Genomic DNA, 27,740 nt, shown 5'->3' with positions numbered 1-27,740 from the left:
GAACCATTAACCTTGCACTGCAAAAAAGCAAACATTTTATAAAAACAAAACAAAACCCAACAAAAAAGTGTTCTACCCAAAGGTCTTGAGAGGGATCTGGCCCCGTCTCCTCCTAGCACTGAGACATTCAAAGCAATGCAGTGCTTCTCTGTACCTAAAATATATCTTAGTGGGTCACAGTCCTTGAAATAGATGTGAGCTCCTACCTTTGAAGCTATGGAGGCACTCAAAAAATACATTTACAGCAAGAACACACTTCTGTAATGAAGTGGCAAAAATGCTCCTTCAGCTGAATCATCTCACCTCACTGGTACACGTGTAATCTCTAAACTCTACTGTATCAACGGCTTTTGTAACTTTAAACACACAAAAGTGAGTGGCATAGGACTCCAGAGTACTGAAGTATCAGGAAAAACAGCAGCGAGATAAATCATGTGAAAACCTGGCTCAAAAGGGGTTTATTTGAAAAGTGGTCACCTCAATTGAAACTTACCTGCAGTGTGATACCATGAAGATGCTCCTGGGAAGGGACAGGCTGGGAGTGGGGAAGCAAGGGGGGGGGGGTTATAGGTGATGATAGTTTTACACAAGAACCAGCTGATGTTCCCCTGGCGATGGTTTTGCTGACTACTGCCAGTGTTATGGAGAAATTAAGTTCCACTTCTTACCTGCTAATTTTCTCTTTCAGTCCTTTCAGCACAGAAATGGATGGGTTTACCCTCCTCTGCCAGCAGGTGGAGACAGACACTAACTTTTGACTACAGTACAAGTGGGCTGTACAGTCCCTATTACAATCAGTCTTAACAAATAGCCAAAGCAGAAAACAACAAGGCTGAAAAACAACATCCCAACTCCTCACTTACCAAGAGAAGATAAGGGAAAACACTGTTGGATACCGATTAGAACAAGAACCTTTCAGAAATGCCCCACAGTTTGCCAGCTAAACCAGCCGAACTAAAAGCCGCTGCTCTTTAAACTCCCCGAACAACCAATTCCTTCAGAAAAAAAAACCATACTCTTCACGAAAACACCAACCAAATGACAGGATGGTGTCTGTGCCGGTCTGGAGGGACTAAAAGAAAGAAAATTTGCAGGTAAGAATCTAATTTCTCCTTTAGCGTTCCTCCAGACTGGCACAGAAATGGATGGGAAGTACCAAAGCAGTACCCATCATGGGTGGGTCTTTGAAAAAAATAGTGGATTAAATCCCGAATGTTCACCGAATACTGTGTCCCAACGCGCCTGAACGTCTACACGGTAGTGTCTAACAAAGGAATGGAGAGAAAACCAAACTGCAGCTTTATAGATATCCAGAGGTACAACAGAAGATTCAACCCAAGAAGATGCTTGACTGAATGGAATGAGCTTTGAGAAATTCCTGAACAGGCTTCTTTTGGAGAAGGTACACCAAAGCAATACCCTCCTTGATCCAGTGCACAATGGAAGCCTTGGAAGCACCGTCCCCCTTACGAGGACCTGCTAAGAGGACAAAATGACTGTCCTACTTATGGAACTCCTGGGTCCACTAAACATAAGAGTTAAGGACTCTATAGACATCCAACTTGTACAACTGCCTCTGTTCCAACGAGCCCTCCCGACTACCCAAGACCAGGAGGACCACAGACTGTTAACATGAAATGCAGAGACCACCTTCAGAAGACTGGAGGGAACCAGTCACAGCACGACCTGCTCCCTAGAGAAATCCAGGAAGGGAGGCCTACACAAAAAGTTCTGCAGTTCTGAAACATGTCTCATGGAAGTAATGGCCACCAAGAAAACCGCCTTAAGAGTAAGATCCTTCAATGTACAGGCGACGAGAGGCTCAAACGGAGGACGAACGAACACGGAGAGAACAAGATTGAGATCCCAGGCAGGAAACATAGAAACATAGAAAGATGACGGCAGAAAAGGGCTATAGCCCATCAAGTCTGCCCACTCTACTGATCCACCCCGATAAGTCTAGATGCTAGTGATTCGTGCTATGTAGGGATCCCACGTACATGTCCCATTTACTTTTAAAGTCAAGCACGCCGGTGGCCTCGACCACCTGCACCGGAAGCTTATTCCAGTGATCTACCACCCTTTCCGTGAAAAAATACTTCCTGGTGTCACTATTAAACTTTCCTCCTCTGAGTTTAAGCGGATGACCTCTTGTGGTCGAGGGTCCCCTGGGCAAGAGGAAGACATCTTCCACCTCGACCCGTCCTGTGATGTATTTAAATGTCTCAATCATGTCCCCTCTCTCCCTGCGTTCCTCTAGAGTGTAGAGCCGCAGTCTGCTCAGTCTCTCTTCGTATGAGAGACCCTTGAACCCCAAGATCATCCTAGTGGCCATCCGCTGAACCGACTCGATTCTAATCACGTCTTTACGGTAATGTGGCCTCCAGAACTGCACACAGTACTCCAGATGAGGTCTCACCATGGTCCTGTACAGCGGCATTATGACTTCTGGTTTCCGACTGACGAAACTTCTTTTGATACATCCCATCATTTGCTTTGCCTTGGATGTGGCCTTCTCTACCTGCTTGGCAGCCTTCATGTCTGCACTGATGATTACTCCCAAATCTCGTTCTGCTGAGGTCGTGGCTAATGTTTCTCCATTTAGGGTGTAAGTTCTGCACGGATTTCTGCTACCGAGGTGCATGACCTTACATTTCATAGCATTGAAGCCTAGCTGCCATGTCGAGGACCAGTTTTCCAATGTACGAAGGTCCTGTGTCATACTATCCTGTAAAAAGCTTTCACTTACTATGTTGCACAGTTTTGCATCATAGTAAGTGAAAGCTTTTTACAGGATAGTATGACACAGGACCTTCGTACATTGGAAAACTGGTCCTCGACATGGCAGCTAGGCTTCAATGCTATGAAATGTAAGGTCATGCACCTCGGTAGCAGAAATCCGTGCAGAACTTACACCCTAAATGGAGAAACTGACGCTCAAACTGGTGGCCAGATCAGTTTTGCAGCTCTCAAGATCTGATCACATCTGGATAGGAGGCCACACATTTACCACATAAAAGACCGCAAAAGGAAGACAACAAAGCAATGCCTCACTCCAGGCCATCCTGTAGAAACTCCAGAATGTGAGGCAAAGCAGCTCGAAGGGAAACCACGCCACACGCGGAATGCCATTCCTCAAAAATACACCAAACACAGACATAAGCCCGAGAGGTGGAAATTCTCCGAGACACTAAGAGAGTAGAGATCACCTTATCTGAAAATCTCTTCTTCCTTAGGCGAACTGTGCCCACCAGAGGCAATGGAAGACAGACATACAGCAGGCTGTCCATAGGCCATGCCTGCACTAGAGCATCCAGGCCCTTGGCCAGCATTAGTTATCCAAAGTAAAATGCACAGACATCCCCTCTGAAGATTGCCCAGGAAAAAGTATCTAGAGATTTATGGGTATGCATTTAAAAAAAAAAAAAAAAAAAAAAGGTCCGGCAGATATTCAAAACGGTTTAACCAACCCGAAATAGCTACGAACTGGTTAAATCGCTTGTTCATCGCTATCTGGTCATTTTCTGCGGCACTTAACTAGTTATCTTTGCTGAAAATGTCTGGTTAGTCACACAGGTGTTTCAGGGACAAAGTCAGGCCCTTGGCCTAGCAATCCCTGCACCGACTGAAGAACCTCAGTGCTTTGGTGTTGACACTCATGGTTATGAGATCCATGACCAGCTGACCCCAGGACTGAATGATTAACTTGAAGACTTTCAGCTCAAGACACCACTCAACGGGATCCAGCGCATGATGATTGAGAAAATCCGCCTGGACGTTGTCCAAGGTGGCAATGTGGGAAATCGAGATGTCCTGAAGATGAGCCACTGCCCATTCCATGAGCAGAGAGGCCTCCAGCGCCCCCCTGATGACTGACAAAGGCCATTGTCTGAGAGGACAAAAACTTACTTGCCTTCCAGCAAGGACTGGAACTCCACCAACGCTAGCCGAATGGCTCTGGTCTCCAGAACATTAATCAACCAAGACACCTCCACCAGCGCCCAGCAGCCCTGAGCCGAGCGACCGAGATAGTGAGCTCCCCAACCGAGGAGATTGGTGTCTGTGAGAAGCACTGAGGCTGATCAAGGTTCACTCCCTGAACCAGTTTTGAAAACTGGAACCACCAGCGTAAGCTGTGCCGAACCAATCCTCGAAGCAGGACTGGAGAATCCAGATCGTGAATCTGTGGCGACCATACTGAAGAGAACACACATAAGCCTGAGCTAACTGGACCACTGCCAAAGAGGCCACCATGGATCCCAAGACCTGCAGAAAAGTCTTGCACTAGTGGACATCAGGAATCCATCAGAGAGCAAATCTGCATCTGCAATTTGCACTCAGTGGCCTCTGGAAGGAAAACTCCCCGAGCTGGTTGAAAAAGGTAGAAAAGAAAGCCGAGATACTCCAAGCACTGAAACAGAATCAACCAGCTTTTGGACAGGTTGATCACTCAGCTCAGGGACTGTAGAAACTCCATAACCTGAGCTGTAACCCGGGAACTCTCCTGCATCGACTTTGCTCAAATCAACCAATCGTCTAGCAAGGAGTGCACCAGAATGCCTTCCTTGCGCAAGGCCGATGCCACCAGAGCCATAATTTTGGAATTGGTGAAGATGCGCGGTGCTGTAGCTAAACCAAAGGGAAGCGCACAGAACCGATAATGCTTCCCCAAAATGGCAAAACGAAAGAAATGTTGATGAGAGGCCCAAACGGGAACATGCAGATATGTCTCCGTCAGATCAAGAGAAGTAAAAAAAATTCCCCCGGTTGGACAGCAAGAATTAGACTTCCACGGCTCATGGCTTTCCTGGTGGGGAAGAATAGCTATTGTGAAGATGAATGTACTCCCCAGGTTGTTGTTTCTCTTTCAAACGCTGCCGGTGCCAGTGCCCTCAGGCAAACTGAGGAGGGCTGGGAGCGCAGACTAGGAGTTTTATTTGGCAGAGAAAACCTCCCAGATTATCTCAATCTCTAAATGTGGGCTGCCAGAGAGGTGGGGGGGGGGGGGAAGAGGGTTCCCTAATCTGTGGTTGTACTATCACTCGGCACAGTTAAAACTGGTGCTTGATTGGGAATTAGGAGAACATATAAGGGGAGTGCAAATAGAACAGGAGTATGGAGGCCGGGAGTTGCTGAAAAATAATCTCTGGGTGTCGGGTTCACAGCGCTCCTGGATCCTGAGCATACCTAACCCCTTTGTTCGACACTTGGCACAGCTATGGACCCAGGTACGGGCTAAATTGGGCAAAGGAGCCTTGGTGTCTTCCTTGGCAAACATACAGGCGGAGCCTCAGTTTATGGTGGGAAGGGACAATCTGGTATTTCACCGGTGGGCTCAGAAAGGGTTGCTTGTATTCAGAGATTTGATGGGGATTTCTGGGATCCTTTCTTTTGCCATGCTTCAACGGAAATTTGATTTGCCTGATGGGGACTATTTGGCCTATTTCCAGATTCAACATTTTATGCAAGCCCAGGGTTGGGGGGTCCCAGTCTTCAGTCAAGCGGGAACATTTGGAGAACTTGTGGTTGCTTCTGCAGAAGGTTCCTAGACTGCTCTCAGTGGTGTACCAGTATTGGAGGGGACATTCTCATACCCATTTTTCATTTCAGACACATTGGGAGGAGATCTGGGATTACACTTTAATGCTAAAGAATGGGGAGTTATATGTGGGGGAAGTCTATATGGTTTCCTCGTGTGCATTGGTTCAGGAGTGGGCACTCTCTAAAGTTGAAAGGGGATAGATTCCGTACAAACGTAAGGAAGTTCTTCTTCACCCAGAGAGTGACAGAAAGCTGGAACGCTCTTCCGGAGGCTGTTATAGGGGAAAACACCCTCCAGGGATTCAAGACAAAGTTAGACAAGTTCCTGCTGAACAAAAACGGGCGCTGGTAGGGCTAGTCTTGGTTAGGGTGCTGGTCGTTAACCAGAGGGCCCCCGCGTGAGCAGACTGCTGGGCATGATGGACCACTGGTCTGACCCAGCAGCGGCAAGTCTTATGTTCTTAAGTACCGAGGGCCTCAAAATAGTACCTGGCGGGCCACGAGTTTGAGACCACTGGATTAGATAATGTGATGTACACCTGCGCCACCTGCAGGTAGCCCTGAAAACAGCACTCAACTAAAGGAGCCCTTTCCCCACATTACAGGCCAAAGCTAGCTGCTGCTGCGGAAGGTCCTTACCTTACGATGTTTTTGTGTTTCAGTTCTTTCAGCAAACAGATCTCCCGCAAAGCTGAGCTGGGGACCCCCTGGACAGAGACACAGATAAAGGGGCATAGAAAGGGGAAGAACAGAAAAAAAGAAAGAAGGGACACATAGCAACAGATAAGAGATGGGAGGAAAAAAAAAAAAAATAATAAATAGAGTACAATCCAGTCAATACAAACAGCCAGGCTGAACAGGACAGTACCTGGCCTTAAAAAAAGTTCCTTTTCATTTTATAAAGAGTGTACATTTTTATTTTAATTTGTCAAGCACTGTCACGTGTGTAATGTGAAAGCTACCACAAAGCCTGTCAAATTGCCCGAGTATGAACATGTGTGCACTGCACATTTACCGAAAGAAAATGAAACAGGGGAGCAAATTCAGGATGCTTATCAGATTTAATGTTTATCAGATACTAAAGTATCCTGTTTGGGATTTGTCTTTGTTTCCCAGTTGCTCTCTTTGAGGTGCTCCTCCTTGTTCCCTTGTGTCGAAGGCAAGCACTCGCATTATCCACAGTGGGCCAAGGAGACACGGAAGGAAACGCAAACCAATCGAGGCTGAGAAGCCATACCTCACAAATAAGACTTATCTTCTTTATGCAGAGGTAGAGGCCACAGCATATGGGTTGTGGTTATCCAAAAGGAGGTACTCTATACCAGGGGTAGGGAACTCCGGTTCTTGAGAGCCATATTCCAGTCAGGTTTTCAGGATTTCCCCAGTGAATATACATGAGTTCCATTTGCATGCATTACTTTTAATGCATATTCATTGGGGAAATCCTGAAAATCCGATTGGACTATGGCTCTCGAGGACCGGAGTTTCCTACCCCTACTCTAGACCATTGTTTCTCAACCCGGTCCTGGAGTACCCCTTGCCAGTCAGGTTTTCAGGATATCCACAATGAATATGCATAAACTTGATCTGCATACGCTGCCTCCATTATATGCAAATTTCTTTCATGCATATTCATTGTGGATATCCTGAAAAACCTGACTGGCAAGGGGGGGGGTGCTCCAGGACCAAGTTGAGAAGCACTGCTCTGGACTGGAGAGCTCAAAATTCTCAGGCTCCTGAGAAGAATGTGGCCAAACAGACCTCAGGTTTTATTTAAAATTTGATACAAACGCTTTGACATGCAGCTCCTGATTGGTAAGGCCTGACTTTAGTGCAGGAAGAGAAGGTCGGAGCATACAGCGAGTGATTTCCTTCACTCGCCGGTACTCCGGCTGCTCTTTCCCCCCTCCTCTCCTGCTGCCCTCTCCAGTCTCCCCCCGAAAAACCCTATTCACGGTTTTTCAAGATGTGTAGGGGTTCCTGGAATGGAACCCCCGCAAATATCGGGGGAGTACTTTAGTCAGTCCCTATCAGGATGAGAGGGCTTAACTAATAACATTCTAATTTTCCACGAGCTTTACGAAATTAGCTAGAAAGACTTTAGGCTCTGGAATATATTGTATATTCCAAGCAGCTCTTCAGGAGGCCACATAGCTAGATTTATATAATAAGTTTATAAGCATTAATATATCACTTGTTTGCTAATGTTTATGAAGTTGGATACATGGGGAGGGGGAAGAAAGTCAACCTGTAGAGCTTGGAATTCTATTACCCTTAATCTCCAGGCCCTGGTCCAGAGCCTCACCTGGTCCAATGATTAAGCCGTCTCTGGGAGAAAATTTTGAAACCTCAATCTGAGTCTGAAGTAAACTGTAGTGAATGCTTCCGATATACACCCCAATGGTGTGTGTTTTCTCACCCAGTTGGGAGTCGTTACCTTCAGGTATGCTTCCCAATAATTGCCTACACCCAACTAGATAAGGCCCAAGCTTGGAACAGCCCGTTTCCTAGAGCATAGCATGCCTCACCTCATCGTCGTCATCAAGTCGCACTCGCTTCAGCGCCACAATTTCGTGTGTCTCTCTGTTTTTTGCTTTAAACACGGTTCCATAAGTTCCTGCAGAAATTATAATACAACCAAAGGATGGAATTCAATTAAAGCTAAACTTAAATTATCTCATAGCTGGAGTGAGGTCTGACGGTAGCTTCTATAGTCTGGGTCCCCTAAATAACATAAAACAGATCCCCTAAATAACATAAAACAGATCAGGATTAAAGCTGGGGTGGGCTTCAGTGGCAACTCCAGTAGTTGGGAAGTAGGATTGGGGCCCAGCAGACTTCTATGGTCTGGACCTCAAAATGGGCAGGGAGTTATAGAGATTAAGTATACCAGTAATCAGTCAGAAAGCTGAAACTATGCAGTGTGTTAGATTCAACTCTGGCCACCTTGTTAGGCAGACTAGATGGACTATCCAGATCTTTGTCTGAAGCATTTACCATGCTATGTAAGGGATCACCGAGTACTTTGTCACACCCGAAGGAGCTGGTAGACCCTGTAACTCCACCTGGTAAAAAGGAGAAAACAGCATCTCCTGAAATAACTGGGGGAAACGGGTGTCGCTGTACCAAGCCATAAAGCAGAGCCCTAAAGATAAGCAGTAGTGCAAAGAGCACCTTTTTTTACAAAGATGAAATCTATTTTAGCTGCCGATATGAATCGCCAGCCATGGAATTCAAAGCTCCGTGAGGAAGTGTATGGTGAAAAGCACAGTCCTCTTTATGTTAGCTTCTGGGCTGTATCCAGTGATTTGTACTGTGAGCTAAAATGAGCAGCTGCTGTATCATACAGCAGTGATAGCAGAAAAAGGCCAAAGTGGTCCAACCAATCTCCAAGCTGCTAAGGATATATAGTCCAGTTGCTAGCCAGAAAGCAGGACCATTTATTGGCCAAATGGAGTTACCAGAGACCTGAAGCAGAGCACAAACCTCGATCAGATCAAATATAGGCGTTTTAGATAGTGCGTCATGGATCGGCACCAACGTTAGTAAGAGTTTAACAGTGCCCTTTGGATGGAATCAGCAATTTTGTGCACTGCCTGCTGGTGTTTAAGTAAGGTGCCAGAGCTGAATGCGTTATCTGGGGCAACATTTATATGCAGTTTGAAGTTTGGCTATATATTAGAAACTGTGCTATCCACCTATAGATATAAGATACTGAGAGAGATAGGGGTGGATGATATACAGTAGTATATTCTATTTTCAATGTAATTTGTATATATAGTGGAAAAGACATTGAAAGTATATCAATTTTAGTTGCATATTCTATAATGACAATTACAATCATAATAGCTGTTACAGAATTCACACTTAGGGGGATATTCCATAATGCTGCTCAAAATTTGGCATAAAAATGTCCGTGCTAAATGGTATTTTATAATGGGCATTCTGAGATCAGCAACCTTTATAGAATAGTCCATAGCAGTGTTCTTCAGCCGTCGGTCCATGGACCAGTGCCGATCTGCAGAAAATTTCTGCCGGTCCACAGGGCCGGCAGCTCCATCGGACCCAAGACAGTGTTCTGCAGCTGCCGGTCCACAGTGCGATCAATGTGGCATCTTCGGGCCGGCTCCCTGAGTGCTATAGTGCACAAAGCTGTGGAAAAAGGCTCTTACACTTTATGGATACTGGATTTATTCTTTCATGGGCTGATAATAAAATAATGATTTTTTTGCTTTTTTAATTTTGAACCTGAACTGTTTGGCTCCGATTGAAATTCTGATGGTTCATCTTTCACTTATTTATATCTTTGGTGATTTATGTGAAATACCAGGCTTGTCCAGCCTTTTTCTATTTTGTAACATTTGAAGGGCCAAAATACCACTGTTATATTTTGCTGCAAGTTTCATCAAACAGTGGCAAATTATGACTGTGCATCATCCCCTCCCTAGCCTTCATCCGGTCTCTGTTGTTCAAGTAACCCCCTCCCCAAAGCTTTCACTTTTCCCTCACCTGGCTTCAGCTGCAGTTAAGAAACAGTGGGACTCCTGCTTTCCCACAACTTGGCTCTGCAAACTTTATCCATGTGGTGCCAGGATATCAGCTGGTCTCATAGGACTCAAAACTACAAGATCAACCTGAACTTCCAGCATGGCATGTCTCATGCTTACAGAAAGCAGAGTTACAGCAGGGAAGTAGGAATCCTGGTGTAAGCACTAGAGAATGACACAGGAGCAAATTTTTCCTCATCCCCATGGGAACTCATTTTCCTGTCCCCGCCCCATCCTCATCTGCACAAGCCTCAAACACTTTAAAATCATGTGTTCGAGGCTTATGCAGTTAAGGCAGAGTTTACAGGATTAGGACTGGGACATTGAGTTCCTGCAGGGACAGGGACAAATTTGTCCCTGGGTCATTTTCCAGTAAACACTACAAGAATTGCCAAGCTTCCAAAGGCTAGAAAAAAAAAGTAGTTTGGTTTTTATTTGTATTAGCAATTCTCACTTGTAAGGATGAATATGGAGCAGGAGATTGCATCTCTGCTAGGACCAAGCTCAACATGCATCATTTACCTTCACCAATCTTCTCCAGCTTCTCATACTTCTGCATCGCAGCTCCGCTCCTCCACCTCAGGTCCAATCAGTTGCCAGATCTGCAATACAAAGACATCCTATTTTACAAATGTTATTCTGCACCAAAAAAAAAATGTGTATCAAACATGTAGCAAGAAGGGAAAAATTATTAAACAAATCTAGAAATTAGGACAACTTAGAAGTGCATGTTCCATGAAAAGAAGAGTTAATTGATCGATGCTATTCCTTGGTTTGGATGATGGAGATCTAGGCAAGGGTGTAGTGGTCCTAGATCCCCACATTCTGTTAAGTACGCTTCTAGATTGTTTTATTGCTTATTTTTCATACATTTAACTGTTCATGCTTCCCTTGTATTAGTAGATCTTCATTCCTCTAACTGCTCTGCCTCCGCTTCCAAATATTTCTAAACTTGTTTCCTTTTATTGCTTATCTTTTATCCTCTTATTAGCTTCTATCCACTCTGGCACCGAGCCTCTCATCCCAGGCCAGTTAAAACAGCATCCATGTAAGCTGCCAGACCCCACAGGTTGTTGCTCCTATAATAATAATAATAATAATAATAACTTTATTTTTATATACCGCCAACTATCTTGCGACTTCTAGGCGGTTTACAATAAAGAGGAGTGGTTTACAATATAGAGAAACTGTAGTTACAATATAGATAAACTGTAGTTACAAATGTAGTTAAATGCCCTTACTCTCCCAGAAGAGGTCACTGGATACAAGAAATACAGTGCATATCTAATACTTCCTACCTTCTGGTCTCACTTTCTGCTGACTAGAGCATAGCCTAGCCCTAGGGACACTAGTGGGGGGGGGGAGGGGGATATCACAGAATGCCTTGTCAGCTGCAATCCTTATCAGTTTGTCCACTTCCAGCACTTGAATCTGCTTCTGATGTCACACGTTACAGACAAACCAAGTACACATAAGCACATTAATAACATAACATTCAAATAGATAAAAACATCCAGTGATTTGTGACTAACAGACCCGAAACTGGGTTTCATCTCAAGAAAAAGAGACTCAAAGACCAGACAACAGCATGCTGGCAAAAGCCTAAAGTCCAACCCTCCCCCCCCCTTCCAACAACGAGGAAACGAGACCAAATCCAAGCAGCAAGTTCTGCTCTTCTTCCCTCCTCCCCACCCAATCCAGGTAGACAGGAAAACAGTCTGCAAACCAGAGACACACTGCAGGAAGCAAATGGAAGTCAGTCCGGGTGAAAGAGAACGAGCCCTACGCCTGCCGTACCTCGCGCCCCGCCCTCACTACAGCACAAAGCAGCTGATTGGTTGCAAGAAAGCAGAAGGCCCGAAACCCCTGCCTTATGATCCCTCTTTCCTCCCTCCCAGCACTGCGGCAGAATCAGGAGGCGGGGCTCGGAAATCACCTCTGCTCGTCCGATTGGCTGAGCTAATTGGCGAAATTCCGTATTACCAGCTGATTGGTCGGGTTTAGGCTCAGCTGATTGGCTGCAAGGCACCTGGAAGAGGAGCAACAAAGCAGCCGGCCTTTAAATCCCAGTTAGGGTTTGCCCGCCGTGGGTGTCTGAACCATTAAAGTTAAACTGATAGAATTAGATGGCTTTAAAAAACAACAACCCTAAAACAAAACATATTTATCTATATGTGATTTATTAATCTTACAAGTAAATTAGAATGAATCTATTTATTCAGGAGCTGAGCCGCCCCAGCGCACGTGAACAGGGTGTCGTCATCAGACTACGTCAGTCCACAGTTCTATCACGCTGATGTACAGAAATGTTTACATTTAATACAATGCACCATTTATGATAGTTCAGAAATAGACACTAGCCTTCAATCCATAACCCTACTCCCTCCCTACTGCCCACCAACCCAGCCAGCAGATTAACCGTTCCCCTTAACTGTATCCATGACATCCTGTTTGTCTGTCTTGTATGTTTAGATTGTAAGCTCTTTCGAGCAGGAATTGTCTTCTTTATGATTCTGTACAGCACTTTGTGCATCTGGTAGCCTATAGGAATAATTCATAGTGGTAGTGTGAAGAGTTTCAGTCTTTGGGATGTCATAATGCCTCATTCCACCAATGCCTAAGAACCTCATCAGTGATGTCATAATGGTTTGATTGTCCTGTACTTCCCTCTGCCCTTCAACCCAGCCAGTAGATTAACCACTCCTCTTAACTGTATCCATGACATCCTGTTTGTCTGTTTAGATTGTAAGCTCTTTCAAGCACTCTCTTCTTTGTGATTCTGTATAGTGCTGCTTATACCTGGCAGTGCTATAAAAATAATTAGTAATAGTACTCCCATCCCCAAACTTTATTTGTTTTTACTGTATGATGTCATTTTCAGACAGAGATTTTACAATTAAAAAAAAATCTCAAGTTCCTGTAGTGCGTTGGAATGTAGAAGCCCAATAGCAAATTAATTTTTCCCACTGCCATTCTAACCCTGAGCAAAGTCGCTATGGAGCTCTTTTACTGAGATGCATTAGATTTTATTGTGCAGTGGCTTTCTGCTATTGATTATTGAGCCAAGAAAACAGCCAGTGTGATTAAAAAACCCAACAAAAAGCTGTAGTTGCCTTAGAGGCCAACGCTCAAAGGTTTTGAAGTGAAACTTTACAGTTTAACCTAGGGCCTAGATTAAAAAACAAACGTAAAAAAATCGACGGGCTGCTATCGCAGCCATTATAGTAGCAATTTTAAAAAAGCAAAACATTCTCCAAAAAAACCAACACTCATGCAAATGAGGTTGGCAGAGAGTAGTGAAGACTCGCTCAATTAGCATGTTCCCTTTTCTAGTTATAGTGATGGACACATGCACAGAATAAACAAAAAAAAACCCCAAAACATAACAGGAGAGATGCCAAATGTCTCCCGCTGTCAACCAACACCCAACTCCCCTTCCCCCAGGCAGCGGAAGAGTTGCCCACACTCTCCCACCACCAACCAACACACACAACCGGCAGTGGAAGAGATGCCTAGTCTCTCCTGCCCAATTGACCCCTCCCCCAGCAGTAGGAGAGATCCCAATGGCTCTTGCTGCCAACTGACACACCTCTCTGGCAGCAGGAGAGATCCCAATGGCTCTTGCCATCAACCAACACCACCTCCCCAGCAGCAGGAGAGTTGCCCATGCTTTCCCACCACCATGCAACCATCCCCTTGCCTCCAACAATCCCCATCCTCTCCCCCCTTAACTTATTTTCAGATTGTTGGCCAGAGGGATGCCTACTCCCTCTGGGCAGTAGGCCTGCCTCTTCAAAATGATTGGATCAGGCACTGACAGGAAAGTTGACATAAAAATAGGATTACCATATGTCCAGGAAAACCCAGACATGTCATAATTGTAGAGGACTGTCTGGGTGTCTGGACTTTTTTTTAAATAGGGGACTCTGGGTTTAGCCAGCTTTCCTGACTCCCCCCATCTATCTCCTCCCAGCCACTGCAATTGGAATCTTTGGGCAGGTGGCAGCAGCAACTAGATGAACCTGCTGCCGTCAGACTGCCTCAAAAGCCCCCCTCTCTGCAAGTCCCATCTACGCATAAACAGAAAGTCACTACAGAGAAGCGACTTTTGGGGCAGGCCTACAGCAGCAGGCTTACCTCATTGCCACTGCCAGCTACCTGAAGATTCAATGCATCGGCCAGGGCAGAGGTAGGTAGGTGGGTTGGTGAGGTCATGCAGCGGTGCCAGGAGTGATGTAGACCCTGCTTGGGAACTGGGGACCATATAAGGCTTCTTATTTCTGTCAGAGAAAGCTTCTCATTAGGTTTTCCTAGTGCAGGCTCTATTGTTGTCCGAGGGTGCGGTTGGATGAAGAGGGAGAGAGAGGCAGATGCTGGAATGGGGGTGGAGGGAGATATTGAGAAAGACAGTGGATCCAGGAAGGGAGAGAGTTAAAGTACTGTGGGGAGGTGCAGGGGAGTGAAGAGAGACATATTGGTCCTGGGGTGAGGTACAGGAGAAAGGGCAAAGAAAAATGAGAAGCTGGATTTGGGCAGAATGTGAGGTAAGGGATAGAATGGCCTTGGAGGCAAGGGAAGGAAGGAGAGATAGGGACAGAGCTGAGACTGATAGGGTGTCGACATTCAGTGGAGGGTAGCTGAATGCTGACATCAGCGGAAAGCCTTCCGGGTCAGCGGGGGAGGGGTATTCCCAGTTACCTCCTCATTCTGCCTTCAGCGGCTAGTTCGGGGGACCCACAGCAGGTAGTGATTTACACGCTGCACGTAGCTGGCCTGGAAACCTTCTATCCAATGTCAGAGCTGACGTTGGAGGTAAGGCTTGTGCAGCATGTAAATTGCTGCCTGCTGCATGTCCCCCAAACAAGCCGCTGAAGGCAGAAGGAGCAGTGCGGTTCAAACAAGAGGACAAAGGGAGAAAGGATGTGGGGAGGGATAAGGAGCGTGTTGGGACGTTGGAGGGGTACGATTCTTGGACAGTTGCTTGGAGGTAGGGAGGGGGCAGGGGCACGAACTCAACACAGAAGGAAGGGGGGCATGAACATGGAACACAGAAGGGAGGAAGAGGGCACTAAATTGGGAAAGAAGGGAGGGAATAAAAAGGGAGAATTGGGCATCAGTGTGTGAGAGGGAAAGAAAGAAAGAGGAAAATTGGGCATAGAGAGAAAGAGAGGTAGAGATGCATGGGGAGAGGATGCGAGGAGAAATGTTGGATACAGAGAGGGAACAGAGGGACAGATTGAAGGGGATGACAGGGAGGAATGTTGGACATAGTGATGTAACGTAGGTTCTCCGTGGACAGCAGGATAGTCAGCCACACAACCCACCTGCCTCCCCATACGGCCGACCCGGCCACAGCTAGGACCGACCTGGCCACAGCTAGGAACATCCTGGGGATTAGGGGGAAGCAGGGGGAAATGGGTAGGGCTCGGGCATGCCCAGAGGGGCCCGGGCACTGCACGTGCTCAGAGAGAAAAAAAAAATCTCTCTGAGCTATTGGAGAGCTTATCCGCAAATTGAGAGCTGTTGGGACAACATCCATATGTGGCTGACTATCCTGCTGTCCACAGAGAACCTACGTTACAGGTAAGTAACTATACTTTACTTACTTGTAATGGGGGTTCATGCATATTCCCCAATGAATATGAATGAGATCTATGTGCATGCACTGCTTTCAATGCATATTCATTGGGGAAATCCTGAAAACCCGAATGGACTGTGGCCCTCAAGGAGGGACTTTGAGATCCCTGCTATAAAGGGTGACTGCAATCAAGGAGATCAGACCCAGGTTTCCGCATGACAGTGCACAGCCCTACTACGGAGCTTGCTTTTTTATTTCTTAAAGTGAAGCATCAGACAATACACAGTCAAACTGCTACAGTGTCTGACTTTGTCCACTATCTGCATATTTCCCTTCCTGGATTCACAGAAAAGAATATCTTCTGATCTTGGTAGGAGACGACATCGTAAAATGCACTTGGAGAGAGCATGGAAATGGCTGTGTGGGTTCTCATTCTCACTACCTCATTCTGCTGTGTCCTGACATTTGGGTTCCCACTGGGAGCTGGGCACTGCCAATGGCACCACCACAGAGCTTTTCATTTATTTTGGTGGCAAGGAGACTGAGGACCCCTGCTACACTAACCTTTGTCTTCCTTGCTCTTTAGTTCCCAGTTCGATTTTATCTTCATGCTGTCTGCTGCTTTTAGCCTTATGCATAGGTTTAAATGTGCAAACAAACTATGCCCCCACAGATGTGTAGTTGCCCAAGCCCTCTTCCTTCCCATAAGAGGCACTACTGCCTAAACAAAACCTGCCTTATAAAAGGGTGTCAGCACATCTCTGTTAGGAAGAAGGCTCATGTTTTGGACTGTCTGTAGATGTTTTATCATGGTTGCAGGGCATGGTAGATCGAGGATGTTACAGTAGTCCAATAGACCTAGGACTAGGGATTGGACTATGAACCTATATTGCTCTTTGTCGAAGAATTTTCTAATTTTTCGTAAATTGCGCATGGTTAGAAATGCTTTCTGGGTGGTTTTGTTGATTTGGACCTGCAATGTTAATGAACACACTGGTAGAAAAAAAAAACCCCACAGGCTGATAGTATACCTATAGTATCCCCATCCACTGAAAAGGGTGTTCCAGCTTAGTGGCATCCTAAAGGTGATACATACCAATAGCAGATGTTAGAAGCCACACCCCCCCTCCCTTTTCTTTTTAAACTTAGGTTAGTTCTATTACACTAGAATTGCAAGCTTAATGTGCCCTAATAGGTACAAGTCAAGATTTGGAGGCATTAAACTTCTGGCACACTAAAACAGGGGAAACAAATCCACAAAAATCAAATAAGCAAGAGCAAAAGTGGAAATGTCCAATCAGAATGGTGCACAAAAAGTGTCTTTCAACTCGTCTGTTAAATCCAAATGTCTTTATTCATCCAAAATAACTCAATGACTCGACATGATCATGTTTCGGCCACCCGGCCTGCATCAGGAGTCTTAGGGTATCAATTGGCTAAATATGCTCTAAAACACAACGATCAAACCGTTGCTCCGAATCTTGTGATGGTACAAATCAACACGACCTTGCAGTGAAAAAACTCAGTCAGGAACAGGCAGAGTTTAAAATGGGACTCCTCAGACTCCTGATGCAGGCCGGGTGGCCAAAACATGATCATGTCGAGTCATTGAGTTACTTTGGATGAATGAGTTATTTTGGATTTATCAGATGAGTTGAAAGACCCTTTTTGTGCACCATTCTGATTGGACATTTCCACTTTTGCTCTTGCTTGGCATTGAACTTCTAGCATCGTTCTTGTTCTGCCAGATCTGCTTCCACACAGTCTATAGATGATTTGGAATTCTTAAAAAGTCACTTCCATTAGAGAGCCAGGCACTGGACCACGTGCACTGAGGCAGCCTCACCGATTCAGCGTTATGGTGCGGTACAGACTACAGTACAATCCAGGAAGAGTCGGTGCTGCTCTCACTTTAGTTCCTTGGTTTGCCTGTGGATCAGCTCTGCATAGAAGCCTCCTTTTTTCAGCAGCATAGAATGGGTACCAGCCTTTGGAGACAAGAAGAGAAAACCTCAACAGCTTATCCTCCAGAAGAACCCTATATCTCCTGCAGGAGTCTTCTACTCAAACCCCAGGGGAGAGAGCACCTGCTAATGTCATTTGCTTCAGACTTTCGCTGTTGTGTATCAAGACTCACTATGATGTACTGTACCAATTAAGCTATATAGAAGGCATTATTTTGTATTTGATGGAGTGTGCCCTTTCTGCTTTCAGTGAACAAGGAATGCTCCTTTGGAGCCCTAGCAGATCTCAGTGGGGCTCAGAGTTGATGATGGGAGCTTGAGAGTGGAGAATGACACAGGGACAAATTTGTCCTCGTCCCCGCAGGAATTCAGTTTCTCCATCCCGTCCCTGTGAGTTTTGTCACTGTCTCTGCCCCATTCCCGTAAGCTCTGCTTTAACCATACAAGCCTCGAACACTTATGATTTTAAAGTGTTTGAGGCTTGTGCAGATGAGAACAGAGCTTGCAGGAATGGGGCAGGGACAGGAAAATTTGTCCCCGTGTCATTCTCTACTTAGGAGAACAGTATACAAAATTGAATAAATAAATAGTGTGAAAAGTTTCAGCCTCTGATAACCAGAGCTGATATTGTGACATCATAATGCCTCATTCCACCAATGTCTGAACCTCGTCAGTGATGTCACAATGGTTTGACTGTCCTATACTTGGCTCACTTTTACTACATGTTGATTTCTAGAGTAGTGCAGTGTACAGAATGACACAGGGACAAATTTGTCTCTGTCCCCGCAGGAACTCAATTTCCCTGTCCCGTCCCTGTGAGTTTTGTCGGGGTCCCTGGCCCTGCTCTCATTCCTGTAAGCTCTACCTTAGCCGAACATAAGAATTGCCGCTGCTGGGTCAGACCAGCGGTCCATCGTGCCCAGCAGTCCGCTCACGTGACGGCCCCTAGGTCAAAGACCAGTGCCCTAACTGAGGCTAGCCTTACCTGCGTACGTTCTGGTTCAGCATGAACTTGTCTATCTTAGTCTTGAATCCCTGGAGGGTGTTTTCCCCTATAACAGCCTCCGGAAGAGCGTTCCAGTTTTCCACCACTCTCTGGGTGAAGAAGAACTTCATTACGTTTGTACGGAATCTATCTAGCTTTATCTTGAATCCCTGGAGGGTGTTTTCCCCTATAACAGCCTCCGGAAGAGCGTTCCAGTTTTCTACCACTCTCTGGGTGAAGAAGAACTTCCTTACGTTTGTACGGAATCTATCCCCTTTTAACTTTAGAGAGTGCCCTCTCGTTCTCCCTACCTTGGAGAGGGTGAACAACCTGTCTTTATCTACTAAGTCTATTCCCTTCATTATCTTGAATGTTTCGATCATGTCCCCTTCTCAGGGGCAGGAACAAGAAAAAAACTTGTGGTGACGGAACGGGAAAAATGAGTTCCAGCGGGGACGGGGAAAATTTGTCCCCATGTCATTCTCTACTTGAGAGCACCCAAAGTGTTTCAGGCTGCCTCTGGTGATACTGAAGTATTGGTCTGGTGTAGCGTCCTGCTGGAGTACTGCTGGAAGGTTAAGAGTAAGTTACCAGCTATGTCCTCCCAAATGCTAAAGAGCTTCTTGATAAGTACAGGCACACTCTATAATCCAGACTGCTTCAATAGGTGCACACCCTGCCATCAGGAGCCTCCCTGTTCCAGTGGAAAGTCCTCCTCTTTGGGGAAAGAGGGGTTGTTTGGGAGCCCCTGAAGTTACAAATGCAGCCACCGTTCTGCTCCTCCACCCATTCACTGTTTGCTCCTCTGCTTCTCTTCATATACTTCTCTCTGTCTTGTGTAGAAAAGATGTCTTCTCATTTTTTACACATTCCCCGTTATTGCTCATTACTTCTGGAACCTTCTCCTTCCCAGTATCTTACACATCACTAAACACTTAAGGGGTTAATTCTCAATAAATCATTTAAAGTAAGGTGTCAGGATGATACATGCTAAGTGCAGATTCTATAAAGGCAATTGTGCATGCAACTGCCTTTATAGAATACTAGTCTTTAAGCCCATTACATTAACGGGTGCTAGAATAGCTGTCTGTCTGTCTTTCTTTCTGTCGTCTCTCTCCTCGGTTGTCTACCACCACCCCTTCCCTGCTCCTTCTGTTCAGCAGCAGCCCTTCTCCCTTCCTTTTACCTCCCTCTGTCCAGCAGCACCCCTTCCCTGCTTCTCCTGTCCAGAAGCAGCCCTTCTCCCTTCCTTTTACCTCCCCACTGTCCAGCAGCACCCCTTCCCTGCTCCACCTGTTTAGCAGCAGCCCCCTTCCCTGCTCCCCCTGTCCAGCAGCAGCCCTTCTCCCTTCCTTTTACCTCCCCCCTGTCCAGCAGCAACCTTCTTGCTCCCCCTGTGCAACAGTAGTCTTGTAGTAATTTTTTTTTCCTTACCTGCTCCCCCTGTCCAGCATCTGCTAGGTGGTGCAGCCTCGGGCCTTTTGCTAGGCCGGCCTGACTCACAATATCAAAGTGGGCCGGCCTAGTAAATGTTCCGCAGCTGCTTGAGTAGACCATGGCTGCTGCCACTGCTGGTCCAGGAGCAAGAAGAAGAGGCGTCCCGGCAGCGACAGGAAGTCAGCCGGCATCAGAGATGGAAGAGGCGGCGTCCCGGCAGCCTGGAGGAATTGAAGAAAGCGCCGCACGTGCTGCAAACTGCCACATGCTACATGCGGTGCACACACTGCACGCTGTAGTACCATGTCTCTGCCACGGAGCTACAGATCATGGAGGCAGGGATAACGGCGTGCCAACTGCACATGTGCGGTAAGGGTTTTATTATTATTGACTAGCGCAAGTCTGCATTTACATGCCTAATTTTAGGTGGGAGCGCTTACACCACCCAAATAACTAGTGTAAATGCTAGTATTCTCTATACGCCATGCGCATAATTGCCTGACACACCCTTAACTCACCTATGCCTCTCATGGGGAGTTGTACGCTCTGGAATTTGAATGCACAATTTATAGCAGTGCCCGCAAACTTTTTTTGGGGGGGAAATCAATATGGGGTCAAATAAATTGTATGTTGGAAAATCCAGTGGCATTATCGTACGATACTGTGCTGTTTGGCATGTCAATGAGGGCTAAGAGCCAAATATCATCTAAGAATAACAGGTTTCTACTTATTATGACAGGGGTTGCCATACAACAGATTACGAGTAATTGGAAAAACTGGGAGAGACTGAATTACTGTTTCTGGTGGAACTCTTTATGTCACATTTATAAAATGGAAAGGATAATGGCCACACAGCAGGGGAATTTTAGGAAATTTCAGGAGATTTGGGAGCCATTAACAAAATATTGTAATGATTGAATATTATTTTTCCCCTTAAATATGCATGTCCAAGGTAGGGGGGGAGGTTTTTTTTGGTTTGATTATTAAAGTAAGGTATATAGGAATGGGGTTTATGGTAAGTTTTCTTGAATTTAAAGAATGTTATTGATTAGGGGGGAGGGGGATAAATTCTGATATGGATTTTAACAGAATATTAAGTGTTGTATTTGAGTTTAAAATGTTATAAATGCTGTTACACTTATTGTAAGTTTTTAAAAAATGAATAAAGAATTAAACTCGAGGCCGCAGCTGGAGGGCATCTGGAAATACGCAGACATCGACACGATGATATCGCATGTGTGTGTGACGTCATCATGTCGACGTCCACGGATGTGCAGAGACCCTCCAGACGGGGACTTGAACCTGCAATTACTATGTCAGTTGGGGGGTGCTGGAGGAGGAGAAGTGCAGAGAGGAGCTGGCGCTTACGGGACGTGCCTCTCGCCGTAAGCAGTCAGCTGGCACCTTTCCTCCTCGCTGGTGTCTTGCAGCACACCTGGAATCTCACCGCGGCACACAGTTTGCGATACACTGATTTATAGAATACTGACTAAGGGCAGTTATGCATGTAACTTTCAATTAGCACCATTGAACACTAATTACCAACTGGTTAAAGACATTACATTACATTACTGATTTCTATTCCGCCTCAACCTTGCAGTTCTGGGCGGATTACAAAAGAGACAACTGGACATTTCCAGGATAATTACAGAGAGAATTCTGGTCATTTCCAGGAGAAGTTACAAGAATAATGGAGCTGTATATTTCAAGAGCTACAAGATGCTGTACAAATAGGAAATAGTGCAGATCCAGTATATATACCATTAGGGAAGCAGTTGACATGCTTGAGGCTAAAGAAAAGGGAACTGGTGAAGGGGGGAAGAGGGGGGAGTTGTGTTGAGGGGGGTCCGGTTGAGGTTAAGCCATCTGTATAAATTTTTTGAATAGGTGGGTTTTGATTTCTTTACGAAAATATTTGTAGTCGTTTGTTGTTTTCAGCAGGTTGGAGATAGTGTGGTCCAGTTTCGCTGCCTGCGTCGCCAGCAGACTGTCAAATTAAAGCCAATTAGCATCCAATTAATCTATTAAGTTACACCAAAAAGGGTGGTTGATCGCTGGAATAATCTTCCACAACAGGTAATTGAGGCCAGCAGCGTGCCAGATTTTAAGAAAAGATGGGATTGGCATGTGGGATCTCTTCATGGAGGTAGTTAGGGGGTGGGCCATTAGTGTGGGCAGACTAGATAGGCCGTGGCCCTTTTCTGCCGTCATGTTCTATGTTTCTATGAAACTGATCTTATTCTATAAATTACACATGCAGATCTGTGAGCCAGTTGAAAATCTGGGTGCTCAACTTTCTAGAACTAGGGGGGTAAACTTAAAACCCACTTTTTCAATCCAGCTGTCATTCAACTAAATTTCCTTCTTCAACTTTGGTTCTCAGTCTATGTAAAGTTCTTCCTCCAAATTTGCAGGTTCAGGACTCTTGACATCGGTTATTTGCACGTTTCTAAACCCACCCCGTCTCCTTCCCGCTCCTGGACCTCTTCACACCTTACCTGGTGGTCTAGCGGTGAAGTGGGGCAGGAGCAATCTTCCTACGCTCCTGCCCCGCGCAGAGCCGTCAACAAAAATGGCCACACGAGACTACAGAGGGAACTCACAGCAGCCATTTTTGTTGACGGCTCTGCAAGGGGCAGGAGCGTAGTAAGGTCCGAAGTTAGCGCCGAGACTCACCTCCACCACCCGTCCCTGAGAGAGCACCACGATGAGATCCGCCCCCATGATGGTGCTGAGCCGGTGTGCTATCACCAGCACGGTGCGACCTGTGGCAGCCCGATCCAAGGCTGCTTGCACCACCTGCTCAGACTCTGCATCCAGCGCACTGGTGGCCTCATCCAGGATCAGGATGCGTGGATTCTTTATGAGGGCACGGGCAATGGCTACTCGCTGCTTCTGGCCCCCAGAGAGGGTCACTCCACGCTCACCTTTGGGGGAACAATAGTAAGATCAGACTGTGGACACCTATGACATCAGATTACTTTTCATAGCACCACTTATGAAGCCTCTCTAACTCTGCTTGTCTTGTCTGTGTTAACTAAATTCTCTCTTTTTCCCTTTGCTACTGATCTGATCTATTTTACAAATTTATTAACACCCTTATCTAAATACATCCAAGTGACTAGAACATAGGAATAACCTTACTGGGTCAGACCAATAGTCCATCTAGCCCAATATCCTGTCTTTACAGAGGCCAATCCAAGTCACAAGTACCTGGCAGAAACCCAAATAGTAGCAGCATACCAGAGCTGAGATTGTGATGTCATAATGTCTCATTCCACCAATGCCAAGAGCTAGCCTCATCAGTGATGTCACAATGGCTTCATTGCCCTGGATTTGGCTCACATAAGAACATACGAATAGCCTTACTGGGTCAGACCAATGGTCCATCTAGCCCAGTATCCCGTCTTCACTGAGGCCAATCCAAGTCACACATACCTGGCAAAAACCTAAATAGTAGCAGCATTCTATGCCACCGATCCAGGGCAAGCAGTAGTTTCCCCCCTATGTCTGGCTCAACAGCAGACTATGGACTTTTCCTCCAGGAACTTGTCCAAACCGTTTTTAAAACCAGCTACATTAACTGTTCTCACCACATTTTTTGGCAACGCATTCCAGCGCTTAACTATTTTCTGAGTTAAAAAAATATGTCCTCCTACTGGTTTTAAAAGTATCACTCTGTAACTCTGGTCCTACACGACGATGACAAAGTGAAGGAGATGGGCTTAGAGGACTCACCCACCACTGTATTGTATCCATCAGGAAAACTTTGTATAAAGCCATCAACACCTGCTTGCTCAGCTGCTGCATAAACCTCCTCATCACTGGCACCTGGCTTCCCAAATCGAATGTTTTCCATGATGGTTGTACCAAACAGAACGGGCTCCTGAAAGGCAGTAATTTGGAGCATCATCACAAAGGTGATCCAACTCTCTTAAAACTCAGTCTAAGCATCAGCAGCACTCACTACCCAAGTCTGAGCTCCCATGACTGCCCTCTGACCTAGCAGCCCATGCTCCCTTCACCTAGGGTTACCAGATTTTCTGTTTGGAAAATCTGGATCCCTTAGACCCGCCCCATCACACCCCCAATCCCACCCTAGCCATGCCCCCTGCTGCCTGCTCTGACAGGAGGGCATCCGCGCACACGTGCGACGTCACTGCATTGCCCTCCTGCCCGACGGTGATTTTGAGGGAAGCTTTTCAAAACCCCGGACAAAGTGCCGGGTTTTGAAAAGTCATCCGGACCCCCAGACATGTCCTGAAAAGGAGGACGTATCTGGGGAAATCTGGACTTCTGGTAACCCTACCTTCACCTCTTCTCACACATCTATAGCACTATAGCTCTCCCTCAACCTCCATTCCTACAACATCCAATCCAATCCAATCTTCCCCATCACAGCCTATGCTTTTGCAGCTGCTTTGTAAAGCAACCAAGACTCTTATACCATTGTCCTCAGTTTTCTTCCATCTTGTGGCCTTGAACTCCCTCTCTCAACATATTTACTTGCAGCTCCAGCTGTCACTCACCTGACTAATGAAGCCAATGGCTTGTCCTCGCAGCCAGGAGGGGTCCAGCATACGAATATCAATTCCGTCAAGAGTGACTGCACCTTGGTTTGGATCATAGAATCTCTCTAGGAGAGCAGCTACAGTGGATTTTCCTAGAAGGAAGGGAAGGATACAAAAATAGTCCTACTCATATTCTGTGGAATAGAGGAATATCTTTTTAGAGCAACGGGCTGAGAATCGGCGAAGCCAGGTTCAAATGCCACTGTTGTTCTTTGTGATCTTGGGCAAGTTATAATATATACTGCCCCATTGCTACAGGTATAAATTTAGATTGTGGACCCTCCAGGGATGACAAAATACTTAACACACTAGAGCTGCTACTAAAAAAGGCATTAACTAAATTAAAACAAAACAAAACAAACCAGAGAGACTTACAAGAGCTCTGAAAGATACAAGGTTGCTGTGAACTTCAGCGTGAATGATGCATCACATCTGAAAATAAATCCGAATATATACTGCAGCCTTCTCAGACAGAACGCTGCATTTTTTAAAAAAAATCTTTATTGAATTTCCAAACTACAATTGTGCAAGCAATTAACAACTATGAATGGGATGGGTGGGGGAGGGGTCTTTTTTATATGCATTTGACAATAATTGTTAGAATGTCAAGTGATTTGTACGAATTATCTGATTGAATATTGTACACTTGTTGCAAGAGTTAAAACTGAATAAAGAATTAAAAAAAAAAAAAACAACTATGAGTACTATTACAAGAAAAGCACAATGAGCTTACAGAGAATAATATACAATTATTTTCCCCCACCCTCTCTCCTAACAATCCAGTAAAATAAAACTTACAAGAAACAATCCATAAAATCCCTTAATCCAAATCCAATGTAAATCCTCCCCCTCCCACCCTGGATGTGTATGTTTAAAGGTCCATCAATAAAATCAGATATTATTCCTTCCAAAATTTAATCAACGGTTCCCAAACATCCAAAAATTTCCTATATCCCCCTGTTGTATGGCCATCAGATGTTCCATTTTAAAAATATGACAAAGATTTTCCCACCAACAGGTGTAATTTAACCTATCCCAGTTCTTCCAATTCCTCAATATAAGTTGTATGGCCACCCCTGTCATTAAAAAGAGAAGCTTGTGATTCTAAGCCGATATTTGGCTTTAGCTCTCATGAACGTACCAAATAGAATGGTATCGTACGTCAATGCCTCTGGATTTTCCAATAAATTATTCACTTTATCCCAGATGGATCTCCAAAATTTAAGTATCAAGGGACAATAGTATAATAGATTATCCAACGTCCCAGCTTCGAGATGACAATGCCAACATCTATTAGACTTTGAACACTGCATTAATGAGACCTGTATAGCTAATCTAGCAAATGTGGAAAAGGATCTGTAGCAGTATTGTAGTTTTTGCAGAAAGACACCTGGAAGCACTCCAGCATGGTTAGATGCTGCCCAGTAAAAGCAAGGGATCTTGGAAAGGGGTGACCTTCTTTTAAAGTTTCCTTGTAAGTGCCTAATTGGCTAGCATGGTAAAAACCAGGGCTGTGGAGTAGGAGTCATGAAGTCGGAAGCAATTTTGGGGTTACTGGAATTAAACTGCATGTCATGCAAATATTATAATGCTTCAATGTCTTATTTAACAGAGAATAATTTGATTAATCCATTTTTTTTCAGGATATGTTTTACTTTTGGAATATATTGCATTTTGATATCAAGTTCTTTGATGATTACAAAATGTAATATATCTTATGATATTTATTAATAGTGAAAGTGGCACCTAGAGAATGATGTGGAGACAAAGTTTGTCCCCTCAAACTCGGTCTGATCCCTTCGGCACAAGCCTTGAATAATTATGATTTTATATTGAAATCATTTTATTAAAGTATGAAAAGAAACAATATAAATTATAAATACAGAACAAGGATCAGCAAAACCCCCATCTTCCCTACAATATCCCCTCCACTATTGAGACAACTGAACAAGCCAAAATATCACAAAATGCTGCATAGAAAAATCATGCTAATGGAATACCTCATTCACTCACACAGAACACAAATGTCAACCCCATAATAGCTGACCAAATTTTTTCCCCAAATCTTTATTATTTTCAAAACTTACAATAAGTGTAACAATAAAATACAACATTTTCTTCAATACTACACTTAATACTCTATTAATATCTATTTCAGAATTAATTCCCCCTCCCTCCTAAACAATCACAATGTTCAACATATAAAATTTCTATATTGACCCTCATTCTAATATATCCAAATTTATTTTCCTATCAGACCCCCCAAAAACTTCCTCCAAAAATTATAAACTGACCAAAAATTATAAACATAAATGAAACCAAAATCTCAAGAAGCCACGAATTTGGGCTTGGAGGATGAGATGTACAGTGTCGGCATCTATGAGACAAACTTGGTTTGTCTTGTTACATAGAGCATTTTGGACTCCAGTTCGTTTATAGAAGTTAGACAGCTCTAAGTCTAATAGATGCTGGCACTGTCATCTCGAACCGGGGACATTGGATCATTTACTATTCTATTGTCCATTGGTACTTGCTTTTTGGAAATCAATTTGGGATCAAATAAACAATTTATTGGAAAATCTGGTGGCATTATCTTATGATACTGTGTTATTTGGTACATCAATGAGGGCTAAGAGCCAAATATCTTTAAACAATAATAAACTTTTGCTCATAATGACAGGGATTGCCATACAACATATTATGAAAAACTGGAAGAATTGGGATCGACTGAATTAGTTTTTGGTGGAATTCTTTATGTCACATCTTTAAAATGGAGAGGGTAATAGCCATAGCAGGGTAATTTCAAGAAATTTCAGGATGTTTGGGAGCCATTAATAGAATATTATAAAGAATGAATATTACTTTTTCCCTTTGAACATACACGTCCAAGGTGGGGGAGGGGGTAATTTTTGTTTGTTTTCCCTTGATTGTGGATAATTGTCGGGAGGAGGGATATTTTATGTTTTCTTAAATTTAATGACAGTTGATGGGGGTGTGGGAGGGAGGGGTATTTGATCTGAATTTATCTCTGATAGACTATTAAGTGATGTTAAAGTATAAAATGATTGTATCTTATGTTACACTTATTATAAGTTTTAAAATGAATAAAGATTAAAA

The 27,740-nt window shown here is 44.7% G+C and overlaps 2 protein-coding genes across 9 annotated transcripts in view; both read right to left on the bottom strand.

Annotated features, from left to right (window-relative positions):
- Positions 1–11,956, bottom strand: part of CDK5 (cyclin dependent kinase 5) — a 39,139-nt gene extending 27,183 nt beyond the window's left edge. Inside the window, exons 1-4 of one of the 7 annotated variants that reach the window (XM_033932097.1) lie at positions 11,886–11,956; positions 10,611–10,690; positions 8,070–8,158; positions 6,181–6,248 (exon numbers count right to left, since the gene is read on the bottom strand). In XM_033932097.1, coding sequence (XP_033787988.1) covers positions 6,181–6,248; positions 8,070–8,158; positions 10,611–10,647 — 194 coding nt within the window. In that variant the 5' untranslated portion in view covers positions 10,648–10,690; positions 11,886–11,956. The other 6 variants (XM_033932099.1, XM_033932100.1, XM_033932101.1 and 3 more) reach the window with 6 other exon arrangements.
- ABCB8 (ATP binding cassette subfamily B member 8) overlaps positions 10,611–27,740 on the bottom strand; it is a 78,435-nt gene continuing 61,305 nt past the window's right edge. For both annotated transcript variants that reach the window (XM_033932094.1, XM_033932095.1), the window contains exons 13-17: positions 24,582–24,715; positions 23,791–23,938; positions 22,729–22,979; positions 17,513–17,654; positions 10,611–10,690 (exon numbers count right to left, since the gene is read on the bottom strand). In XM_033932094.1, coding sequence (XP_033787985.1) covers positions 17,574–17,654; positions 22,729–22,979; positions 23,791–23,938; positions 24,582–24,715 — 614 coding nt within the window. In that variant the 3' untranslated portion in view covers positions 10,611–10,690; positions 17,513–17,573. The remainder of the gene's footprint in view (positions 10,691–17,512; positions 17,655–22,728; positions 22,980–23,790; positions 23,939–24,581; positions 24,716–27,740) is intronic.

The sequence above is a fragment of the Geotrypetes seraphini genome, chromosome 2, assembly GCF_902459505.1.
Source record: "Geotrypetes seraphini chromosome 2, aGeoSer1.1, whole genome shotgun sequence".
In the NCBI taxonomy this organism is placed as follows: domain Eukaryota; kingdom Metazoa; phylum Chordata; class Amphibia; order Gymnophiona; family Dermophiidae; genus Geotrypetes; species Geotrypetes seraphini.
This window is presented reverse-complemented; position numbering and strand designations above follow the sequence as displayed.